The 20,865-nt window shown below is 45.5% G+C and overlaps 2 protein-coding genes across 2 annotated transcripts in view; one reads left to right on the forward strand and one right to left on the reverse strand.

Annotated features, from left to right (window-relative positions):
- Positions 1 to 2,100: 2,100 nt before the first annotated feature.
- Positions 2,101 to 2,739, forward strand: LOC123499924 (nuclear hormone receptor family member nhr-18-like). The gene has a single exon (XM_045248456.1). It carries the CDS (start codon positions 2,101 to 2,103, stop codon positions 2,737 to 2,739), a length of 639 nt encoding a protein of 212 aa, XP_045104391.1.
- Positions 2,740 to 20,623: 17,884 nt separating this feature from the next.
- The window catches only part of LOC123499925, a 2,932-nt gene continuing 2,690 nt past the window's right edge, over positions 20,624 to 20,865 (reverse strand). The window contains exon 6 of the mRNA XM_045248457.1: positions 20,624 to 20,710. Within this exon, the coding sequence (XP_045104392.1) occupies positions 20,624 to 20,710 (87 nt within the window). The remainder of the gene's footprint in view (positions 20,711 to 20,865) is intronic.

A 20,865-nucleotide genomic window follows, 5' to 3' on the forward strand; every position in this document is an offset into this window, starting at 1 on the left:
AAGGATCAATTGTTGAACCCCATATTTGATATTGTGGATACCTCCATACGAACAGGATTAGTCCCGAAAGAGTGGAAAAGAGCTGACATTGTGCCTATATATAAGAATGGTAGTAGAATGGAACCGCTAAATTATAGACCAGTATCGTTGACTAGTATATTGTGCAAGGTATGTGAAGAAGTAATTAAAGCTAAGTGGAGTGAGTATCTAGAAAGTGAAAACATTCTGAGTTGAAAGGCAATTTGTTTTCAGAAAAGGAAGATCTTGTGTATCCAATTTATTATGTTTTTATTCAAGAGTGACTGACATACTGCAACATAGAGAGGGATGGGTGGATGCTATCTACCTGGACTTGAGAAAGGTCTTTGATAAAGTACCACACAATAGACTGATGTGGAAACTAAAGATGACTGGAGGAGTAAATGATAAACTAGCAAAATGGATGGAAAATTACTTAATGGGAAGAGAAATGAGAACAGTGGTGAGAGGAAAGAAGTCCGAGTGGAAGAAGGTAACCAGTGGAGTTCCACAAGGGTCAGTGCTTGGTCCCATCATATTTTTGATTTATGTTAATGATATGCCAGTAGGAATTGACAGTTATATGAACATGTTTGCGGACGATACTAAAATTATGAGGAGAGTAAAGAATGTGGAAGCTTGTAACAAGTTACAGGAAGATCTTGATAAAATATATGAGTGGAGTAAAGAGTGGCAGATGGAATTTAATATATAGACAAGACCCATGTTATGAAAATGGGAAGAAGTAGATACAGACCAAACTGGGATTACAGACTGGGTGATGAGAAAATTAAAGAGACCAATGAGGAGAAAGACTTAGGAGTAACCGTGCAAAACACTTTGTCACCGGAGAAACACATTAACAAGATTTTTTGGAAAACATACAACATGCTTCAAAATATTGGCCTTGCGTTCCACTACCTACGAGTAGATGAAGGAATGATGAAGAAGATATTATGTACCTTAATAAGACCCCAGTTAGAATATGCAGCTTGTGTCTGGTCACCGCATATGAAGAAAAATGTGAAGAAGGTAGAAAGGGTACAAAGGCTGGCAACAATGATGGTACCAGGACTCAGGGAGTTACACTATGAGGAAAGACTGAGGAAGCTGGGGCTGACCACATTAGAAGAGAGAAGAACAAGAGGAGACATGATAACTATGTATAAATTGGTGAACAAGGTTGACATACTGGATAGAGAGTTGATAAAGGTGACCACAAGTAATTATCTCCGAGGACATGGAAAAAAGCTAATAAAGGACATCTGTCTAAATGACGTGAGAAAATACAGTTTTCCGCATCGTAGCATTGATAAGTGGAATAAACTGAGCAGTCATGTCGTTGACGCGGTGTGTGTCAATCAGATGAAAGAGAGATATGACAGGAATGGACAAGGAGACAGGACACAGAGAGCTTAGCTCGGGCCCTGTAATACACAAATAGGTAAATACAAATAGGTAAATACACACACACACACACACACACACACCAGGAGGGCGTTCAGGGTCATCCTTGGGCCTGCCTACAGGTCCTACGAGGACGCCCTGACCTGCCTGAGTCTGCCGAGGCTGGCCACAAGACACCAGGAAGCCTTGGAAAAATTTGGGGAAGGACTGCTGCGTCATCCACGTCTCCGCCACCTGCTACCACCCGACGTGCCTCCCCCTGCTCGCGCCACCCGACACCATAATCGCGTGGCGCCTTTGAGAGCACCGCGCACGGATCTGTACCGGCTCAGCGCGGTGCCCACTATTGTGCGAGCTTTAAATAAATAAGTGAATTTCTAGGTTAAGTTTATCCATAGTTAGGTTAAGCATTTTTAGTTCATTGTGGTAATGTCCCACCCCCCCCTGTACATTTTCAGTGTATTTTTTTTTACATTGCCTAATTAATAAACCGTTTATTATTATTATTATTATTTATACACACACACACACACACACACACACACACACACGCACATCCAAGTGAACACGCACACACGCACGCACAGCACCGCACACATGTAAGCGCGCGCGTGTACACACACACACACACACACACACACATTCATCCTGTCATATGCAGCCGTCACACGCATCATGGCTTCCGGACACTCCCCTTCAGTAGCACTACCCACCCCCGCCCACCGCCGATGCTTAGTGTGTTTGGATCCTATTTCTACGCACACCCGCGATGGAGTCACGGCGTGCCGGGCCTGCAGGGCTTTCTTCAGAAGGCAAAGTCTCCGCCCCAGTCAAGGAGCTGCTTGTCCCCGCCAAGGCGACTGCCAACAAGTTCGCCGTGGACCTGCAGCTTGCGCACCTTGCCGCCTACGCCGCTGCCTTGACGCTGGGCTCTCCGCCGACCCAATGTCAAGCAGTCAGGAGACTTCCGAGGAAGACAGGTTCCTCTGCCACTCGTGCAATCAAGTCAACCGCCTCAAAGGAATCCTGAGATGCTCCCAATGCGGCCGCGTCCATCACCTCTCCTGTGCCAACATCACACAAGACCAGGCTGCCGTAATCACAGTTTGGCACTGCCACAACTGCCTTCGGTCCTCCCTTCTGCAAGACGCGGTCCATGATGCAGTCCCTGCCAACGAGACTCCACCCACTGACATGGCCGCCGCATTGGCCGCCCTCAGAGCGCGAACCAGGCTTCTGCAACACGTCCCCCGCCGTCACCGCCACCGCGTTGCTTCGGATCTCGCCAGTGTCATTACAGCCGCCCTTGAGTAGGGCACTCCCCTCACTTGGTGGCGCCTATTTTCCTATATGTTCCAAAGCCCCCTTGCCGAACCTGCCAACCCACCCCATTCCACTGAGCCAGCTCCCCAGTACAACCCTAGTGAAGCTAATGACGCCAGCACCACCACCTTCTCTCAACGTGTCCAAAAAAAATGTGCCGACGGAGACATTCGCGCTGCCCTCCATCTCTTAACGACCTCTGACACCTTCATCTCCCCCAGTGAGCAAACTGCCGATGCTCTCCGCGCCAAACATCCCCCCGCTGAAGCTAATGAGGAGCCTCCTGAGATGCCGGACCCTGACCAGCACCGCCTCACCATCACCGAGTCCGACGTTATGGCTGCCATCAAGTCGTCCGCCCCAGGCTCTGCTGCTGGCCTAGGTGGCTTACGACTCCTCCATCTGATGCAGCTAGTAGCTAGATTCACTGCTGAGGCGGGGCAACGGCTTCTCCGCGCTTTGACCGAGCTCTGCAACGCTGCTATCGCTGGAGAATTGCCCGCCCACGCGACACAAACATTTTACAGTGCAAGCCTCACTGCCATCAGAAAAAAGGATGGTGGCATCCGACCCATTGTGGTGGGGTCCATTTACCGAAGGTTAGCATCCAAGATTTGGCCAAACGCATGTCTTCTGCCCTTGCCCCTGAACTACAGCCTGCCCAGCTTGGCGTCGGCGTGTGCATGGGTTGTGAGGCCGCTGTCCATGCCGTGCGTGATCATTCTGATGCGCACACCGGCTCGCCAGGCCACATCATCGTGAAGCTAGACCTCACCAACGCTTTCAACACTGTCCACAGGTCAGCAGTACTCCGTGAGGTTGTCCGCCGCTTTCCTTCTGCTGCTCCTCTAGTGTCTCAAGCCTACTCTCAGCCCTCGCCCCTCCACTTTGGCCCTACTCGCCTCTGGTCTTTCCGTGGCGTGCAACAGGGCGACCCCCTGGGCCCCATACTTTTCGCTCTCGCCCTAGACACAGCAATACGACACCTCCGTTCACCCCTCAACCTCTGGTTTCTGGACGACGGCACACTAGCTGGGCCCAAAGATGTTGTTGCTGCAGACCTGCATAGTTTGATACCATCACTGCAGGACCTGGGCCTCACCTTAAATAAGAGCAAGTGTGAGGTAATCCATCTCGATGATCCAGGTAACACAAACACTCCAGACATGGGCCATGCAGTACCCATGGTGGATAGCGTCGCCGACAAGGCCGCCAATCCTGGCCCCAGCAACGTCGCTGAGACCCTCGCCAACAACGCCGAGAACCCTGGCCATCACACGGACGATCCCCTTCCCACTGCCCTCCGCACATCACTCACACGTCTGTCTATACTGGGCTCCCCTATCCACGCCCATAGCAGCGACGAGGCCCTTGGAAAAATCAAGAACACAACAAGACTCCTTATTGACAGAACATCCAACATTGGCAGCCACGCTGCCCTCTTTTTTCTTGTCGAGGTACGCAGCGGTACCGAGGGCCACATACCTACTACGCTCAGCACCTGTCCATGCAGCCAGCGAATCATTAAGAGAGATCGACGAGTTGATGCGGCATGCAATATCTCAGTGCTGCAACGTCCAGCTTGACAGCGATTCTTCTTGGACACAAGCCTCCTTGCCACTCTGTTACGGGGGCTTGGGTGTGAGACGGTTGATAGATGTAGCACTGCCAGCTTACATCGCTTCACTAGAGGCCTCCAGGGACCTGGTCTGTACCATCAACTGCCGCCCCAACGGCGACAGACTGGATCGCTTGGACTCTGCTGTAGCGATTTTTCGTAACACCCAGTGCCCAGACCTGAACGCAGAGCTGGGGCTTCGGCAAAGGACCCTTGACGGTGCAGCCTCGCAACACCGCCTTGATGACCTCCTCAGCCATGCCAACCAGGTCGACCGCGCTCGGCTCCTCGCTGCCACAGCATCGCACAGTGGAGCCTGGCTCTCTGCTATCCCCGTAGAGAGTCTCGGCCTCCTCCTCCCCGATGATGCTGTACGAATAAATGTTGCATTGAGGCTGGGCCTGCGGGTTCAACAGCCTCACTGCTGCCGCTGTGGAGCCTTAACAGACGCCCTAGGCCACCACAGTTTGTCCTGCCAGCGGAATCCCGGACGCCTGCCACGCCATGCTGCTCTCAACGACGTGGTGTACCGCGCCCTGGCTGCCGCTGGGATAGTGGCCACCCTTGAACCCCGAGGCCTGGATCATGGGGACGGACGCCGCCCAGACGGCATTACAGTCTTTCCCTTCAGACGAGGCAAGATGTTGATGTGGGATGCCACCTGCGTAAACACCTTCTGCAGCACCCACATTAATGACTGTGCCTTGGCTGCTGGGGCAGCGGCTCGCGCCGCCGAACATCGCAAGCGCCATCGCTACGAGGACCTGGCCCGGAGGTATGATTTCTCACCGCTTGCTGTGGAGACTAGCGGTGTGCTCGGGCCAGTCTTCAATGATTTACTGGATGATATTAGTAGAAGAATCACCCAACGCAGCGAGGAGCCTCGAGAGACAGGTTGGCTGCAGCAACGCATCAGCCTTGCCGTAGCGCGGGGTAACGCAGCTGCCATCTGCGGGCCCCATTAGTTGCAGAAAGGCCCACTATAAATCATGTTTTGTACCCATATGTATAAATAGTAAAGTTGTTTTGCCTGAGTGAATGCCTATGTATGTGCTTGTACGCATGCCACTACGTCACCATTTCTCACCACTTGTCCGTTTCTTCGTGAGGGATAAGTGACTTTCTCCTGTTTTTATAGGGAGAAGTGCCATTATTATATACTGTTGACGATTCTTGACACATTGGGATATTTGGGGAGGGTGTCAAGTACACTGTGGCAAAATTTAATGATGATATGCGCGTTCCTTACAAAGTTATTCTAGAAAAACGTGCCCTCAAACTCTCTGAAACGCTTAATAGGTAAAAATAACTAGTCTTTCCCAAGATGTATTAGACTAAGAGGTGAACGCACTTCAGTCTTGAAATCATTGACGTAGTGCGGGAGGCTTTTAAAACCCAGAATCGTGACGTCAGCAAGTCAACCAACTAGGACAGATTTTAATTGTGGAATATAGGTGTTCCGCATATTTCTTTTATTTGAGTGGTTATCTTTTAGCATCTTGGTTACTAAGTTTAGTAGATATAATGCCACTAACTGTATTTTACGATTCTTAGTGATTTGCAAGAAAATATGGGGATATGCCACCACCTCTACTATATGTTTTAATTTAAACTACCACCACATACTTACAATATTTGCACCTCCAACTTAGTATTAGCTTCACCAGCATCTACTGTGATCGTTTCACAAGCAAAGCACATACCACTTACTTTACTAGAACATTCTTCACTAGAACCAAGATGTATTAGACTAGAACCACCACCACTTGCTTTACTAGAACCTAGCATTACCACCACCACCACTTATTTACTACAAACACCACCACCACTTACAAAATACACAGTTTCTTATCTTTAAATGCTGGTGGATGGCCGATTCCCTGGCATCTGTGTCCTCGTGATGGCAGATTCTGATCAGGAATTGCATCCTGTTTTAAATTTCTCACAGTTCGTGGAACTGGCAAATTTAAAAGTTCGTACTTCAGATTTCATTCAATCTGGGCTGAACTAAAATGTCGTTCACAAACCACAGCATACTTAATATCAATATGGTCTGAACGGAAACACTTATGGATCCACTGTCTAGCAAGGTTATCAATAGATGGTAATTTATGGTATCTTAGGTTGCTGTCCTTACCAGGTGTACATCCAAATACAGCGCACACTCTTGCTTTACCCATTTAACTATTAATATATACAAAGCCCGTGAAAAGTACATAATTGCTGATAAAATCTGCCACACGTGAACACACCACCACAACACTAGACGTAAACAATACACATGGTGACGTCAGCGGTTTCAATAATGCCGAAGTGCCTTCACCTCTTAGTCTAATACATCTTGAGTCTTTCCACTCTATAAAGTCAGTTCAGGGTGGGGCAGGTATGGTCGTTTACAACTAGCCATGCTGCCAAATCAACCTTCGTACATGCGTCTCTCTCTTATTTATCAGCCATGTGGTGTTTGAAAGTGATATTTTATGTATTGCGTGTATAGTAAAGGAAGTTACATAGTACAATGAGTGTCTATATTTACGACGATAACGACGATTTGTATAAAGTATATGGCATGTGGCAGCGTTTTTTTCCCATGTTGCCACGCTGGGTCAAGTCAGGCCAGGCCAGAGTTGCCAGGTTGGCGGGTTTCCTGCCAATATATATATATATATATATATATATATATATATATATATATATATATATATATATATATATATATATATATATATATATACACACACACACACACACACACACACACACACAAAAGGGGTTTTCTGAAAGTTTGAGAGAAAATGGACCAAAAACTAAGACGCCGGAGTATTATTTATTATTATTCATTTCGACTTTTTTCCACACTACCTAAATAATAGTACTACTACTACTACTACTACTACTACTACTACTACTAATAATAATAATAATAATAATAATAATAATAATAATAATAATAACAATAATAATAATTACAGAGAGAGAGAGAAATTAACAGATGAGTGGTGGGTCGGTACTTAATCTGATAATTGGGAGTCGAACTGGCAACGTCGCACTCATGGGAATTCCAGAATGTGCCCTGCCCTGAACGGACTTCATAGGGTGGACGCACTATAGGTAAATACACCGCCGACGCCATGCTGACAAGGCATTTTTTTTTTTTTTTTACGGTAAGGCCTATAGCGCCTGTAGGCACACTTGAAGAGTGTATGGGAAGCGCTGTTCAGCTTCCGCCCATTAGTGGCGCGGGCAATTCTATTTATAGTGGTACCCATATTAGGGCCCATATCACCACCCAAGCTCATCTTGAGTGTAACCATCTAGAACCTGGGTATCATGGTGACATGTAGGTAACTTTAAACCACTCGACAAATGGCAGTGTTTTAAGGCTGTACGTGGTGGGATTCGAACCTACGCGTGGACGTCTACCCGATCCCACGCTCACCACCTTATCCACTACGCCACTGCCTCACTGACATGCTGAGCAACTCACAAGGAAAGTATTAACAAGGAGTTGGAGCCTGACCTATAGTCATATGTACACGGGGGTAGGGGGGCCAGAGGGTTCTCCTGTCTCCATAATAAATAAGTTTTTGGATTGTAGAGACGGAAAAATGGAAAGAGAGATGGAACTGAGTGGTGTCAGGTGTGGCCAGACGTATGACAACAAAACATATGCCATCTTGTGAGAACCCAGCAGTTTATTGAAACACCTGTTGGACTGAGGATACTATGGACAATAACTTTTCTGGATTTAGGGACGAAAGAGGCAATATGAGGAGGTTGATCAACGTGGAAAGAAAGTTAAAGATACATGAAGTAAGTGATGTTAAGTTTAATGGACAAACAGGACAGACTGTTCACGGAAAACACAGAACTGAGATTGCGATTAGTTGAATGTGAGAAGGTTAATGTAATCAATCAAGGAGGAGATACAAGAGATAAAGAAACAAAATGATTTACTAAAAGCTATATGTCATGAATATAAAGACTCCGTAAGGAGCCTACAGAAAAAAGTTTAAGATAGAATTGAGGACAGAATAGAAATTGGATTGGGTGAAAACAAGCTGAAGGAATTATGAAATGCATGGAGTCAAGAACAGGAAAAGGAAAAAGTTAAATCTTCAGAGGTAGTAAAGAGACAAATTCAGGAAAAAACAAAAGGCGTTGTAATACAAGTAATTAAGGAAAAGAAAGATCTAGTGCGAGATACACTGGATAAAAAGAAATGTTTCGTGATTTTTTGGATGAAGGAGAAAAAATCCAAACAAGTTTATGAGAGAGCATTAGAAGAGAGAATTGGCCAAAACTATTATCAAACAGGTCCAGGACAGCACACAGGAGCGGAACCAGGAAGTGAAGGAAGTGATTAGGTTGAGAAGATACAGTAAAGGGGGTAAGAGACCAATGAAAGTGAGAATGAGATCCCAAGTAGCAGTGGAGGAAATTATGGCTAGGAAAGATACTGAACACAAAGATTTATGATTAAAAGGAGATATGAACCTAGAGGAGAGGGAAAAAGAGAAAGTGATAAGAAATGAAGCTAAGGAAAAAAAAAAAACGAGGAAAGGACATTTGTTGCTTGACCTAGTATTCACAAAAAAACAGAACGCCCTCCCATCATACAACACCTTAGTCCAGTGGTTCCCAACCTAGGGGTAAATTACCCCAGTGGGGTAATGACCCCATATTTTTGGGGTAATGGATGTTTGGCATGGGATGAGGCAATCAGTTTACATTTTCATATAATTTCAATGAAGATTTCTATTAATTTTTTCTGCTTTCTATGTATGAACTAAAATTACTTCTTTTCGTATTATAGATTTGCATTATTGTGTTGCATAGTTTCTATTTTGTCTGTTTTTGAAGTACGAAATACAGTTACTTTTTTTCCTATATTACGAGTATTTGTTCATTGGGGTAATGGATGATTGTGAAATTGTATTTTTGGGTAATCGCTGCGAAAAGGTTGGGAAACACTGCCTTAGTCCAATGAGTAGAAGTTCTCATGTGACATTAGAGATGGAAATACAGGAGAAGGATGGGATAACATACAGAAATGACTACAAAAAAGATTAAATTATACAAGGGCAGATTTAAAAAAATTAAGAAACTTTTGTTGCTACATATATTAATTACCCATATGTAATTACATATACCTATATGCCATTATTCCCCACACTCAGCACAGAAATTCAACCAGCACCTCTATATAGAGATCGTGCCTATAAAAGTACCACGTCGCCTCCGTGCGTATGCGTGCCGTGAACCACAATTGATTATATATATATATATATATATATATATATATATATATATATATATATATATATATATATATATATATATATATATATATATATATATATATATATATATATATATATATATATATATATATATATATATATATATATATATATATAAGGATATACGGGTTCAATGAGCGGGCTGGAGAAATTGATTAGGGAGCTTAGCTTCTAACAGATGGCGTGCGGATCGCATGTAGTAAGGGGGTGAGGGATGGGTGGGTCCATCAGCTGGGGAGTATGAGCGCCGTTACAAGATTCAAACAGTCAGTCAGTCATCGGAAGGAGCGCAAAGCACATCAGCCATCGCCAGCCTCTGCCTGGGCCACACCACGCTCAGTGTTCACTTGCACCGCCTACGTCTGTCTCCTGACCCCTTCTGCCCTTGGTGTAGGACTACCCCTAAAGCCATGGAACAATTCCTGCTTCAATTCCCTCACTTCCACTCTCAACATACGTACTGCACTACGCTCCTGGCTCTCCGCTGTGGCCATCAAAACATTTGACCTGCCCACCCTCCTGGCGGCCTCAGGTGTCCATCCCTCCTGGCAACCTGCTGTCCTTCGCCTTACTTGTGCCTTCTTGAGGAAGATGGGCCAGCTACCACGCCTGTGATACCCACACAGGACTACCCCAGGGCTTATAAGGATCCAAAAGAGGCCACAAAGATCTATGGATCCTTATGAGCCCTGGGGTATCACAGGCGTGGTAGCTGGCTGCCAGAAGGGTGGGCAGGTTGAGTGTTGTGATCGCCAGGGCAGAGAGCCGGGAGCGTAGTGCAGTAGGTTACATATGTTAAAAGTGGAAGCGTGGGCATTGAAGCAGGAAATGTTCCATGGCCTCAGGGTTAGCCCTACACCAAGGGCAGAAGGGATCACGAGACAGATGTAGGCGATGCAAGTGAGGAGTATGGTGTGGCCCAGGCGAAGGCGGGCAGAAAACGCATATATATGTACTGATCGATCAAGTAGGTCAAGGTCATTACCATGGCAAGTTGTCCAAACTAACCCATCAACAAGGCTGAAAGAAGAAGATAAGGTATACAGTGAGTTGTATATGATGAGTGATGAATGTAAACATGTAAATATCTATTGTAAGAGTCAATTTTTCTATGTGAAACTAACAGTGAGTAACGAGACAGAAGCCCCGAACCAGGATCTTGAGGAGGGGAATGAACGAGTAAGTGAGCAGATTGAGAGAAACACGAACCGGGGGATTGCCACGTGTGAACCCACCCTGAGGCAAATACCGAGGACTTATATGCCAGGTAAGCGCAACGGCCTGGCACACACAGTCAGCAAGCTGGCCAGACCTGTCAGACATGCTAGACTCTCTCTCTCTCTCTGCTCTGCAACAACCCAGAAATGGTGAGTTACTGGATAGACCTGGAAGACAGTGAAGTGATCGAGTGGGTAAGAATAGTGATCAGTGATGGAGGTTTGATTGGGAAACTTAAGTACTGTGTTACAGGGTGTGAAGGTGGAGAGCGAGGTGTCAGGAGAGATGTAGGAGCACCACCGTGTGATGGAGAACTTAAGTGACGCCGGACAAGGCAGATGATGGTGCCCGGCCTGTGACCACCCCGATTCAGGTCCCCTTTTTTTCCCCGTGACCAAGTCATCGGGATACAGTTGTCGGTTGCAACCGCCAACATAAGGAAAGGAGGAGCGAAGAAGTGAGAGGATTTATCTACAATTAAACACCCAAGCCCAGGGGGCAACGGGTCAACAGAAGGAAGGAGAGGGACGTGTGGAGAAGACAAGGAAATAGACGCAACGGAGGATCATCATTTGGAGGGAAATATGGGAAGATTGATTGTGACAGTGGTCAACAGAAGGAAGGAGAAGGATGTGTGGAGAAGACAGGGGAATAGACGCAACAGAGGATCATCGTTTGGAGGGAAATACAGGAAGATTGATTGCCACAGTGGCTAGGTCGCCCTGCTAGATTGGGCAACTACTGTGTTGTGGAGAATATATGGATGTACATAGTATGAATCTCTGTAGGTCATTCATCCTAGATAGTTTTCCCAGTTTTTGCTATCTCAAAAATTGGGTGGTGGCAGCTAAATCAGAAGGGTAAAGTAAAAGGAACAATATATATATATATATATATATATATATATATATATATATATATATATATATATATATATATATATATATATATATATATATATGTTTTATTTGCCTTATAAGTTCATAACCACGAGAAAATGCAGGGAAAAATACGGGGTGGGGAGAAATCTTCTTAAGTTACTCCTGAAAACGTTTTCTATTAAAGTACTCGCTTCTAACAGATGACAGCACCATCGCTGTCCTCCAAACTTTAACCCACACCGCAACTTCCTCTCTGTATATTCCTTGGGAACCACCAACCCATCTGGCCAACCATACCTCAGAGGCTCAGAATCCTCAGATCCTTTCTGTGCTCGGCACGGTGTTCACCTGCGCCTCTTTTCGCTTCTTTCTGCCTTTTTTGGTGCCCGCTTCCATTTCTACTTTTTCCTGAGTTACCATGGCCACTCGGAGTTGTGTTGAATGCTAGAGGTGGTTGCCGGCGAGGCTTTAGAGCCGCATTCCCGCTGTGTGTCTTGTCGGCCTGCTATGTGTTCAGCTGAAGACCGGTGTAGTAAGTGTTTCCCCTCTCCTTACTCCAGTTCCAAGCGTTTGTGAAGGATGCTGAGAAGCGTTCTGCTAAGAAGAAGCGGGCCAAGTAGTCTGGCGGTTCCAGTGAGAAGCATTCTTGCCGGCAGGAGCCCACTTGAGGCCTCTTGGGCCAGCAGGTTTGTCACTGTAGAGTCTGATCTGGCTGCTATGAAGGCTTCTATTGCCCAGTTGTCAGTGGTCTTGTTGCCCCCTGCCTCGGGTTCCGCGTTTTCAGGGTTTGCGGACGGCGGAGCGAGTGTGCATTCGCCCCTCAAAGTTGGTGCCAGATGTAAGGGGGCCCCAGTCTCCCCCCGGCACAGGCCCTTTAGTGGTGGCTGCTGGTAGTAGTGGAGTGAGTCTCAGTGTGTCCCCTCTCCCTGGTTTGGCTCCAGGAGTGAGTGGGGGACAGGCTCCCTCTGTTCCAAGCCCTGCTCCAGAGTCGGCGGTCGGGGGAGTGAATTTGCGTGTTGACGGGTCATTTCGCGCTTTCGAGAGCATTGCTAATAGGAATAAATGGCCCAAGGATCAGTGGGTGTCTCTCCTTGTCCCTAAGCTAGTAGGAAAAGCTTATAGGGTACACAACGACCTTAGTGATGAGGTAGAATATGAAGAGATCAAAGGTAACACACCTACTCTATCACTTCTGATGGATACAGACAACAGTTCCGAAAGTATATGAAACAAGAGTCTCACACCTATGTTGAATTTGCTAGTGAGAAACTAAGACAATTTAAGAAATGGTTAGCTGCCCTTAACATTACCACCTTTTCGGAGATGCTCAATCTAATGGTCCTGGAAGAATGGAAGAACAAGTTACCCTTTAATATTCTGAGGCATGTGGAAGAACGGGGAGAGAGTGATCTTATGTCTGCCGCTAAAGTGGCTGATGCGTTTGCTTTGTTGATGGGATCCCTGGGTAGTAGAGGTCGTGGTTCACTATCTAATGTTAGGTCCTCCTTTGGGGAAGGTTTTGGGGGCGCGGGTGGTAAGCCGACCGGATTCTCGCCAAATGTATGTAATTCCTCCTGGTGTACATACTGTAAGAAACCAGGACACACGATCCAAAAATGTAGACACCCAAATTGCAAGGCCTCTCAACGTCAACTTTCTTTTGTGGCCCCTAAACCTAACACATTTGAGAACAAGAAACCAGTGGCCCTAGCTAACCCTGTCAACTCTCCTCTAGAACTTTATGACTCGTACATGTATCAAGGTAAAGTGTCCCTGACTGATGGTAAAGACAAGGCAATAAATGTCAAGGTTCTGCGTGATACAGGTGCTGCCCAATCCATCTTAAGGGAAGATGTCATCCCTAACATCAAACAGGCTTTCACTGGGGAGGTGATCCTTACAGGTCTCGAATCACAGCTCTCCTATCCCTTGGCTAAAATTAGCTTACAGTGCCCTTTCATTTCAGGAGAGGTTGAGGTAGCCATTAAACCTGGTGAACTGCCAGTACCGGGGGTATATATTGTACTGGGTAACGATCTTGCGGGTAACTTGGCTGTTCCAAACTTAATTGTTCTTGATTCTCCCTTAACAGAAAGTCCCACTAAGACCCTGGACGAAACATCCCCTCACTTCTTCCCAGTGTGTGCAGTCACCAAGTCTCAGTCCAAGTCCCCTGCCCTTTCACCACCTCCTCCACCAATGATTGCCTCTACTGACAACTTGTACAATAACATAATTTCAAAGGAGAATGTACCCGCCATAGAATAGGTAGGACCCATTGTACATAAGTATATAGGAATCTGATGCAATCTCTCGTAATGTGGTGCAACATGTATAAATGCTGAGTTCGTCTTTTCCTTTAGACAGGGGTTACAGTGCTTCTCTATTTCATATAACTAACTAGGGGTTCGTTGCATTCATGATTGTCTCAGATAACTAATCCAAATTAATGTAGTCTCTATGGGTAGGATGCATTTTATATATGTATCACTATCAGTGAGAAATAAAGGTAATGCACGACACAATACACCTCATGGAAAATTCCCCGTCACATGACCGACGCCCTGTGTCAGCACCTTGGAGGCTGGGCGGTGGTGGGCGCGGGCAGCCGGCAGAAGGAAGATCGCCGGCGACTGGGAAGTGCGGGTGTGTGTCAAGTGTGTGTGTCTGTGAACTGTGCTGCGGGAACTTAGTGACTCTGTGTACTCAGTGACATTACTAACACTTTCCCGAGTTTAAAACACGTTTGCCGTTTGCCGTGTGGACAGCACTTGTAAATCTGTACATAATATACTAACTTTTATAAACTGAGTTTTCCTTGTACACCTGGGTTGATAAGGAACACTAGAACTACCAGTAAAACCGCTGGGCTGGACAGTAAATCAAAACAATAAACTTAATAACTTTATGTAGGCCTACAGAACCTACAGGAGGCCTGCTAATCAAACAAAGTTAAGCTTCATACAACCAAAACGCTTAACAAATGGTGTTACAGCTTTGGGATGACCCACTGAGGAACATTAAAATAACCCAGGAAACTCAGTAATTACAGAAACGCGTGATTGTGAGATAAAACGAAACATTGTGAACTTGCCTTCTGAACGAATTCATACGGGAAACCGAGGAGTGAGAGGGTAGTGGAGAGCGGACAGTGAGAAGAAACGCTGAATTCAGCTGCTGACGCGCGCTGTGCGGTTGGTAGCTGCCACAACAAGTACTCTCCCCGTTCTCTTCGCTTTTAAGTCACCCGTGTGGAAGGCTTGTTTTCACTTGAACTCTCACGCGTGGCGTTACTGCGACGCACACACGCACACCCTTGAGAGTTACGCACTTCCCTCTCGTTACAATTGTCGCCTGGCGGCTGAGGAACAAATAACTCAGCCTGTATCTTCTCAATACTTCGGCTGTTATTGGAGGGCGTGGTGCGTCTTCATACGCTGACGTTACACTGGGCGTGGTACGTCGAGGTGGGCATGGCTGGCTTCTCATGAACTGAGGGGCCGTTCGAGCTGCCTGGGAGGAAAACTCTTTGACCTCGGGGCGTCCATGGGACCGGGCACCTCTCATCCCCAGCCCACTCAGCCTCTCAAGGTCTTCCGAGTGGCGAGGGATAACGCAGAATACGTAACCAACTGCGGCTGCCGAAGCAATACTATAGGTATTAGGTGAGAAAACAACAGTTAGCTGACACTACAGTAAACATTAAAATAAATACATCACTTGCTGACATAAATATTTGTGATGATTTATTGGAGCTGTCACAGAAATTAATGTGATATAAGCCCTTTTTCATAGTGTAGTATATAATTTTCTGTTGCATTATATGTTCTCCCTTTTTCAGTTGCCTGTAGTATATCAACAATTACCATTTATCTATACTAATATTTAATGTGTGTATCTTTATGTTTTTCTCTTCTTTAATTTTCTTCAAGGCGTCTGAAGTGACCTTAAACTTGCCTTAGAAGTCCTGGAAGTTGAAATGGATGCATACATAGTAATAACAAGTAAATAAATAATTAATTAACTTAACTAACTTAAATAAATAAATTCTTATAAATAAATGGCTAAGAAGGACCAAAAGTTAACTTTGCTGTGCGAGGAATTCGACACACTGAGTGCTGAGAAACGTGCGGAAACTGAAAAAACCGAAACCAAGGAAATTGGAGATCAGTTTGAGGATACTACAAGTAGTGACACTGATGATGACTCTCGTCGTTTGAGAAGTGGTAACACGCACCGTAGAGTTGCTCCTTCCTCTCCTAACCGCCCTATAGCTTTGATTTCCTGCCTTTCTAAAGCCTTTGAGTCTATCCTTAATAGGAAGATAATGAGGCATCTATCAGCTCACAACCTTCTCTCTGATTGCCAGTATGGTTTCCGTAAAGGCAGATCTACTGGTGATCTTCTTACTTTCCTAACTGAATCTTGGTCATCCTCTTTTAGGGACTTCGGTGAAACCTTTGCTGTCGGCCTTGACATATCGAAAGCCTTCGATAGAGTCTGGCACAAATCTTTAATTTCTAAACTACCCTCCTACGGATTCTATCCTTCTCTCTGTACCTTCATCTCCAGTTTCCTTTCCGATCGTTCTATTGCTGCTGTAGTAGACGGTCACTGTTCTTCCCTAAAACTATCAACAGTGGTGTTCCACAGGGTTCTGTCCTATCACCCACTCTCTTTCTATTATTCATCAATGATCTCCTAAATCTGACTCAATGCCCTATCCACTCCTATGCTGATGATACCACCTTGCATTATTCAACAGCGTTCAACAGACGCCCAACCCAACAACAATTAAATGACTCAAGGCGAGATGCTATAGGACGCCTAACTTCTGATCTTTCACTTGTTTCTGATTGGGGCAGAGAAAACCTGGTTTTGTTCAATGCCTCAAAAACTCAATTTCTACAACTATCTACTCGACATAACCTTCCAGACAACTATCCTCTCTTCTTCAATAACACTCAACTTCCCTCTCCTCTACATTAAACACACTCGGTCTATCCTTCACTAAAAATCTAAACTGGAAATTTCACATCTCTACTCTTGCTAAATCAGCTTCCAAGAAGTTAGGTGTCCTGTGGCGTCTTCGTCCATTTTCTCTCCCTCCCAGCTGCTTGCTCTGTACAGGGCCTTATCCGCCCGTGTATGGAGTATGGCTCTCATGTCTGGGGGATCCACACACAGCTTTACTAAACAAGGTGGAATCTAAAGCTTTTCGTCTTATCAACTCTTCTCCTCTAACTGACTGTCTTGATTCTTTAAGTCACCGCCGCAATGTTGCATCTTTATCTGTCTTCTACCGCTGTTTTCATGCTGTCTGCTCTTCTGAACTTGCTAACTGCTTGCCTTCCCCCTCCTGCGGCCTCGCTGCACAAGACTCTCTACTTCTTCTCATCCCTATTCTGTCCATCTTCCTAATGCAAGAGTTAACCAGTATCTTCACTCCTTCATTCCCTACACTGGTAAACTCTGGAACTCTCTACCTGTGTCTGTATTTCCACCTGCCTATGACTTAAACTCTTTCAAAAGAGGAGTGTCAAGACACCTCTTACGTTAACTGGACCCTCCTTTTAGATTTTTTTGTTTTTTCTCTTTCTCCTACTTTCCTCTTCACAGGGCCTGGCAACCAGCGGGATTTTTTTTTTTCTCCAACACTTTGTTTTCCCTTGGCCAGTGCCCTTGTAATGTAAAAAAAAAAAAAAAAAAAAAACACTGTTGTAACTCAGTCTTTAAGAAATCCTTTCAGCATGACTCATAGCCCTGCACCAGGTGGTGGTGGGCCTTCAACCCCACTTATACCACAAGGTAACGCCGTAACCAAGGTTTTGCCTGTTGTAGCTGAGGTGCGAGCATTCTCTGGAACAGATCCTGATTATTCAGCTCGTGAATACATTAGTCAGTGCGAAGATGTAATGAGGCACGCGTTTGTGACGGAGGAAGTAGACAAAATTTCCTTTTTGCGGTCGCGTTTACAGCCAGGATCGCAAGCTGCTTTGATGATGCAAGCAAGCGCGTTCACAGATCCTTCAGAACACGGAGACTATGAACAGTTTAAAACTAACTTCCTGGAAACCTTTGGGAATAATCTAAAGCACAGTTTGGTGAAGGGCGTCAGTGATGCGGTGCAGTCTATGCTGGAAAACTCTGCTTCTCTTAATATATGGCAGGCACAAGCAGCAGGAAACCGCATCTCCTCTGATTTCACCCAATACCTACAGGATAATGGTTGGATGAATGGAGACTCCATGTCTGCAAAAGATATCCATAAATTTCTGGAGTTCGTGGTGTTTATGCACTCTATCAGGGAGAACTGTAGGATGTGTGCTTTGTCTCTAGATTATAAACCCACGGAAACCTTGCATACATTCGCACTAAAACTAAAAACCAAAGTTGCAGAAAGGGGTGGTAACGCTCATCGTGCTGCCTCTACAGTGGCGGATCGCTTGGCTGCTTCAACGGTGGCTGCGACCCAGGGTGCTCAAACAGCACCGGAGGAACATCCTTCTACTTCGTACGCGGCGGTGACGGCGGAAGGCGAGCCAAAATTTACCTGCCACTACTGCCAGCGTGAAGGGCACTCTGCGCTTAAATGCTTTAAAAGAAAGAAGGATAAGAAACAAGCTGTTGCCGCAGCGGGACACCAGAATCCCCATCAACAGCCAGCACGCACTAAAGATGCCCCTGCATCGCGCTGGACGGCTAGTGCTACTCAGAGTGAGATCAACAAAAACAAAAATGCTTATTGCTTGTTCCATGAGTGTCATGGACACTCAACGGAAGACTGCTTCACTTTAGTAAATATAAAGTCCAAGTGGAGGCAAAGTCGAGAGTCTAGAGCAGGGGTTCTCAACCTGGGGTACGCGTACCTCCAGGGGTACGTGAGAGGAATTTTCGGGGTACGTGGCAGGTTTCTCAATATGTTTAAGTTTTGAATAGCAGCAAATTTGTTTGTAGTATACAATGTGGCCTACATGTGCTAGGCTGGATTTGTCCTTCACTAGAACCAGGACACGTTAACAACGTTAACAAGGAAACTCTTGGAGTTATATATCACTTGAGAGAAAGCTCTCTTGGATTACAGTTGCCACACAACCTTTCAAACCTATAATATTTGTTCTGATTTATTATTTTAAATGTTATTCACACACACAGTGATTTATTTATCACTGTTACTAGTTACAAGTTGCAACTAGCTGCATACAACACTGCCATATGATCGAAAATTGTCTGATATAGTTCCTTTTTGGTAAATGTATTGCATGTTAGTCACATATAGTGTCTCCCTGTGAGGTACCAGTTCCTATCGACACTACCTCATAAAAACATACTAATATTAATTGTGTCTGCTCCACATATATAACACAATTTAAACTTAATAAACTAAGTCAATAAACCATGCATTTATTGTTACCCTTCCTGACGCTGCATTGTGGGTAAGGGGTACGTGATCAATACTGAAAGACTTCGAGGGGTACATAAGATTAAAAAGGTTGAGAACCCCTGGTCTAGAGGAACTCAGTCGGGGGAAGCCTCGCGCCCCGCGAAAACCAAACCAAGGTAGCTAAAGGTCAAAGAACTAACCAGGCTGCACATGCGACCGATGACAGTGATATTCACGCATCTTTAGTGGCCGCTTGCAGTCAGTCTACCATTATGGCCCTAGAAACAAAACTCGGGCCAGTACAGGCATCATTTGCCGTGGACACTGGCGCTTCTGTTAATGTGCTGTCCGAAAGGACTTATAGAGCACTGAAGCGTGTGTCCCGTGGTGGGCGATATCGTCTTGTGCCAAATGACCTTAACCTAAAGGGAGTTACTAGTGACCCACTGGATATTCTGGGTATTGTTCATCTCCCTGTAAACTTGGGTAAGGGTACTTCAACTATGCGTTTGGACTTTTACGTGGCATCAAACTTCGGGTTGCCCTCAGATGGCCTTCTGGGTTTGACGTCTATGAGATCCAACCGTATGGTAATAATTCCTGACAGTAATGTCATCAAGTATCAAGGAAAGAGTTTTCAGGCAATGGGGACGCCCAGGGGCGGTATGCATAAAAGGTCACAAGTCAGTTGTGAGCTGGATGTAGCTCATAAACCTAAGTGTAGCTCACAACCCTTGTGAGCTATGCAAAAAAGTTCGCATCGAGTTATGAGGGCTCCTAACTCGATGGAAAGTTAGGAGTCGTGGAGAGGACTTCTAAAGCGCTTGTGAGCTCCTCACAAGTAAGATGGCAGCGGAATAACAGCACCCCGTGGTACATCAGCGCCGTAACTTTGCAGCTAGAAAAGACCCTCTGGAGATGTATGATGACGGTGAGCTCATCAGAAGGTACAGATTGGACCGTGATGGGATCTTGTTCGTGACGGACATGATCAGAGATTACATAACAAGCCCCACATCAAGGAACAATGCCCTCTCTGCCGAGTTGAAAGTGATACTGACTTTGAGATATCTTGCTACTGGCAAGATGCAATTATGTAACAGTGACGACTTTGGACCAACACAACCCACCATCAGTCGAGCCATAACACAGGTGTTACAAGCACTGGCAAGACCCGAGATCGTGAGGCGCTTCATTCGCTTTCCCATTCGTCCCGGAGAAGCTCACAGGAATCAAGCAGATTTTAGGGCCATTGCGGGTTTCCCAGGGGTTGTTGGGGTCATTGATTGCACCCACATAAAAATTACAAGACCCAAATAATATGAGGCTGAGTATGTGAATAGGAAACACTTTCACAGTATTAATACTCAAATTGCATTTGATGCACAAATGAAAATAATAGATTTGGTTGCCAAATGGCCGGGAGCAACACACGATTCTCGTATATTAAGGGAAAGTGGAGTGAAGATTCTCATGAAGAACCACATGCCAAGAGGATGTCACCTTCTAGGAGACTCAGGCTACCCTTGCAAGCCTTGGCTACTGACACATAGCCTATCTTCAGCCACAGAACAATCCTCAGGAGGCATATAACAGGTAAGGCATTCATTCATTTCTGTTAATTATTTAAAACAACAATTAAAGTTTTGGTTAGTTTTGTCTAGTGCATAATCTTTTTCCTGTATTTTGAAGTCAGTCATTCACCTACATTAG

Source organism: Portunus trituberculatus, chromosome 50 (genome assembly GCF_017591435.1).
Source record: "Portunus trituberculatus isolate SZX2019 chromosome 50, ASM1759143v1, whole genome shotgun sequence".
NCBI classification, from domain to species: Eukaryota; Metazoa; Arthropoda; class Malacostraca; order Decapoda; family Portunidae; genus Portunus; species Portunus trituberculatus.

What these genes read in the sequence shown, in the direction of transcription:
- LOC123499924 (XM_045248456.1), top strand. Translation starts at nt 2,101, where the DNA reads ATGGCTTCCGGACACTCCCCTTCAGTAGCACTACCCACCCCCGCCCAC.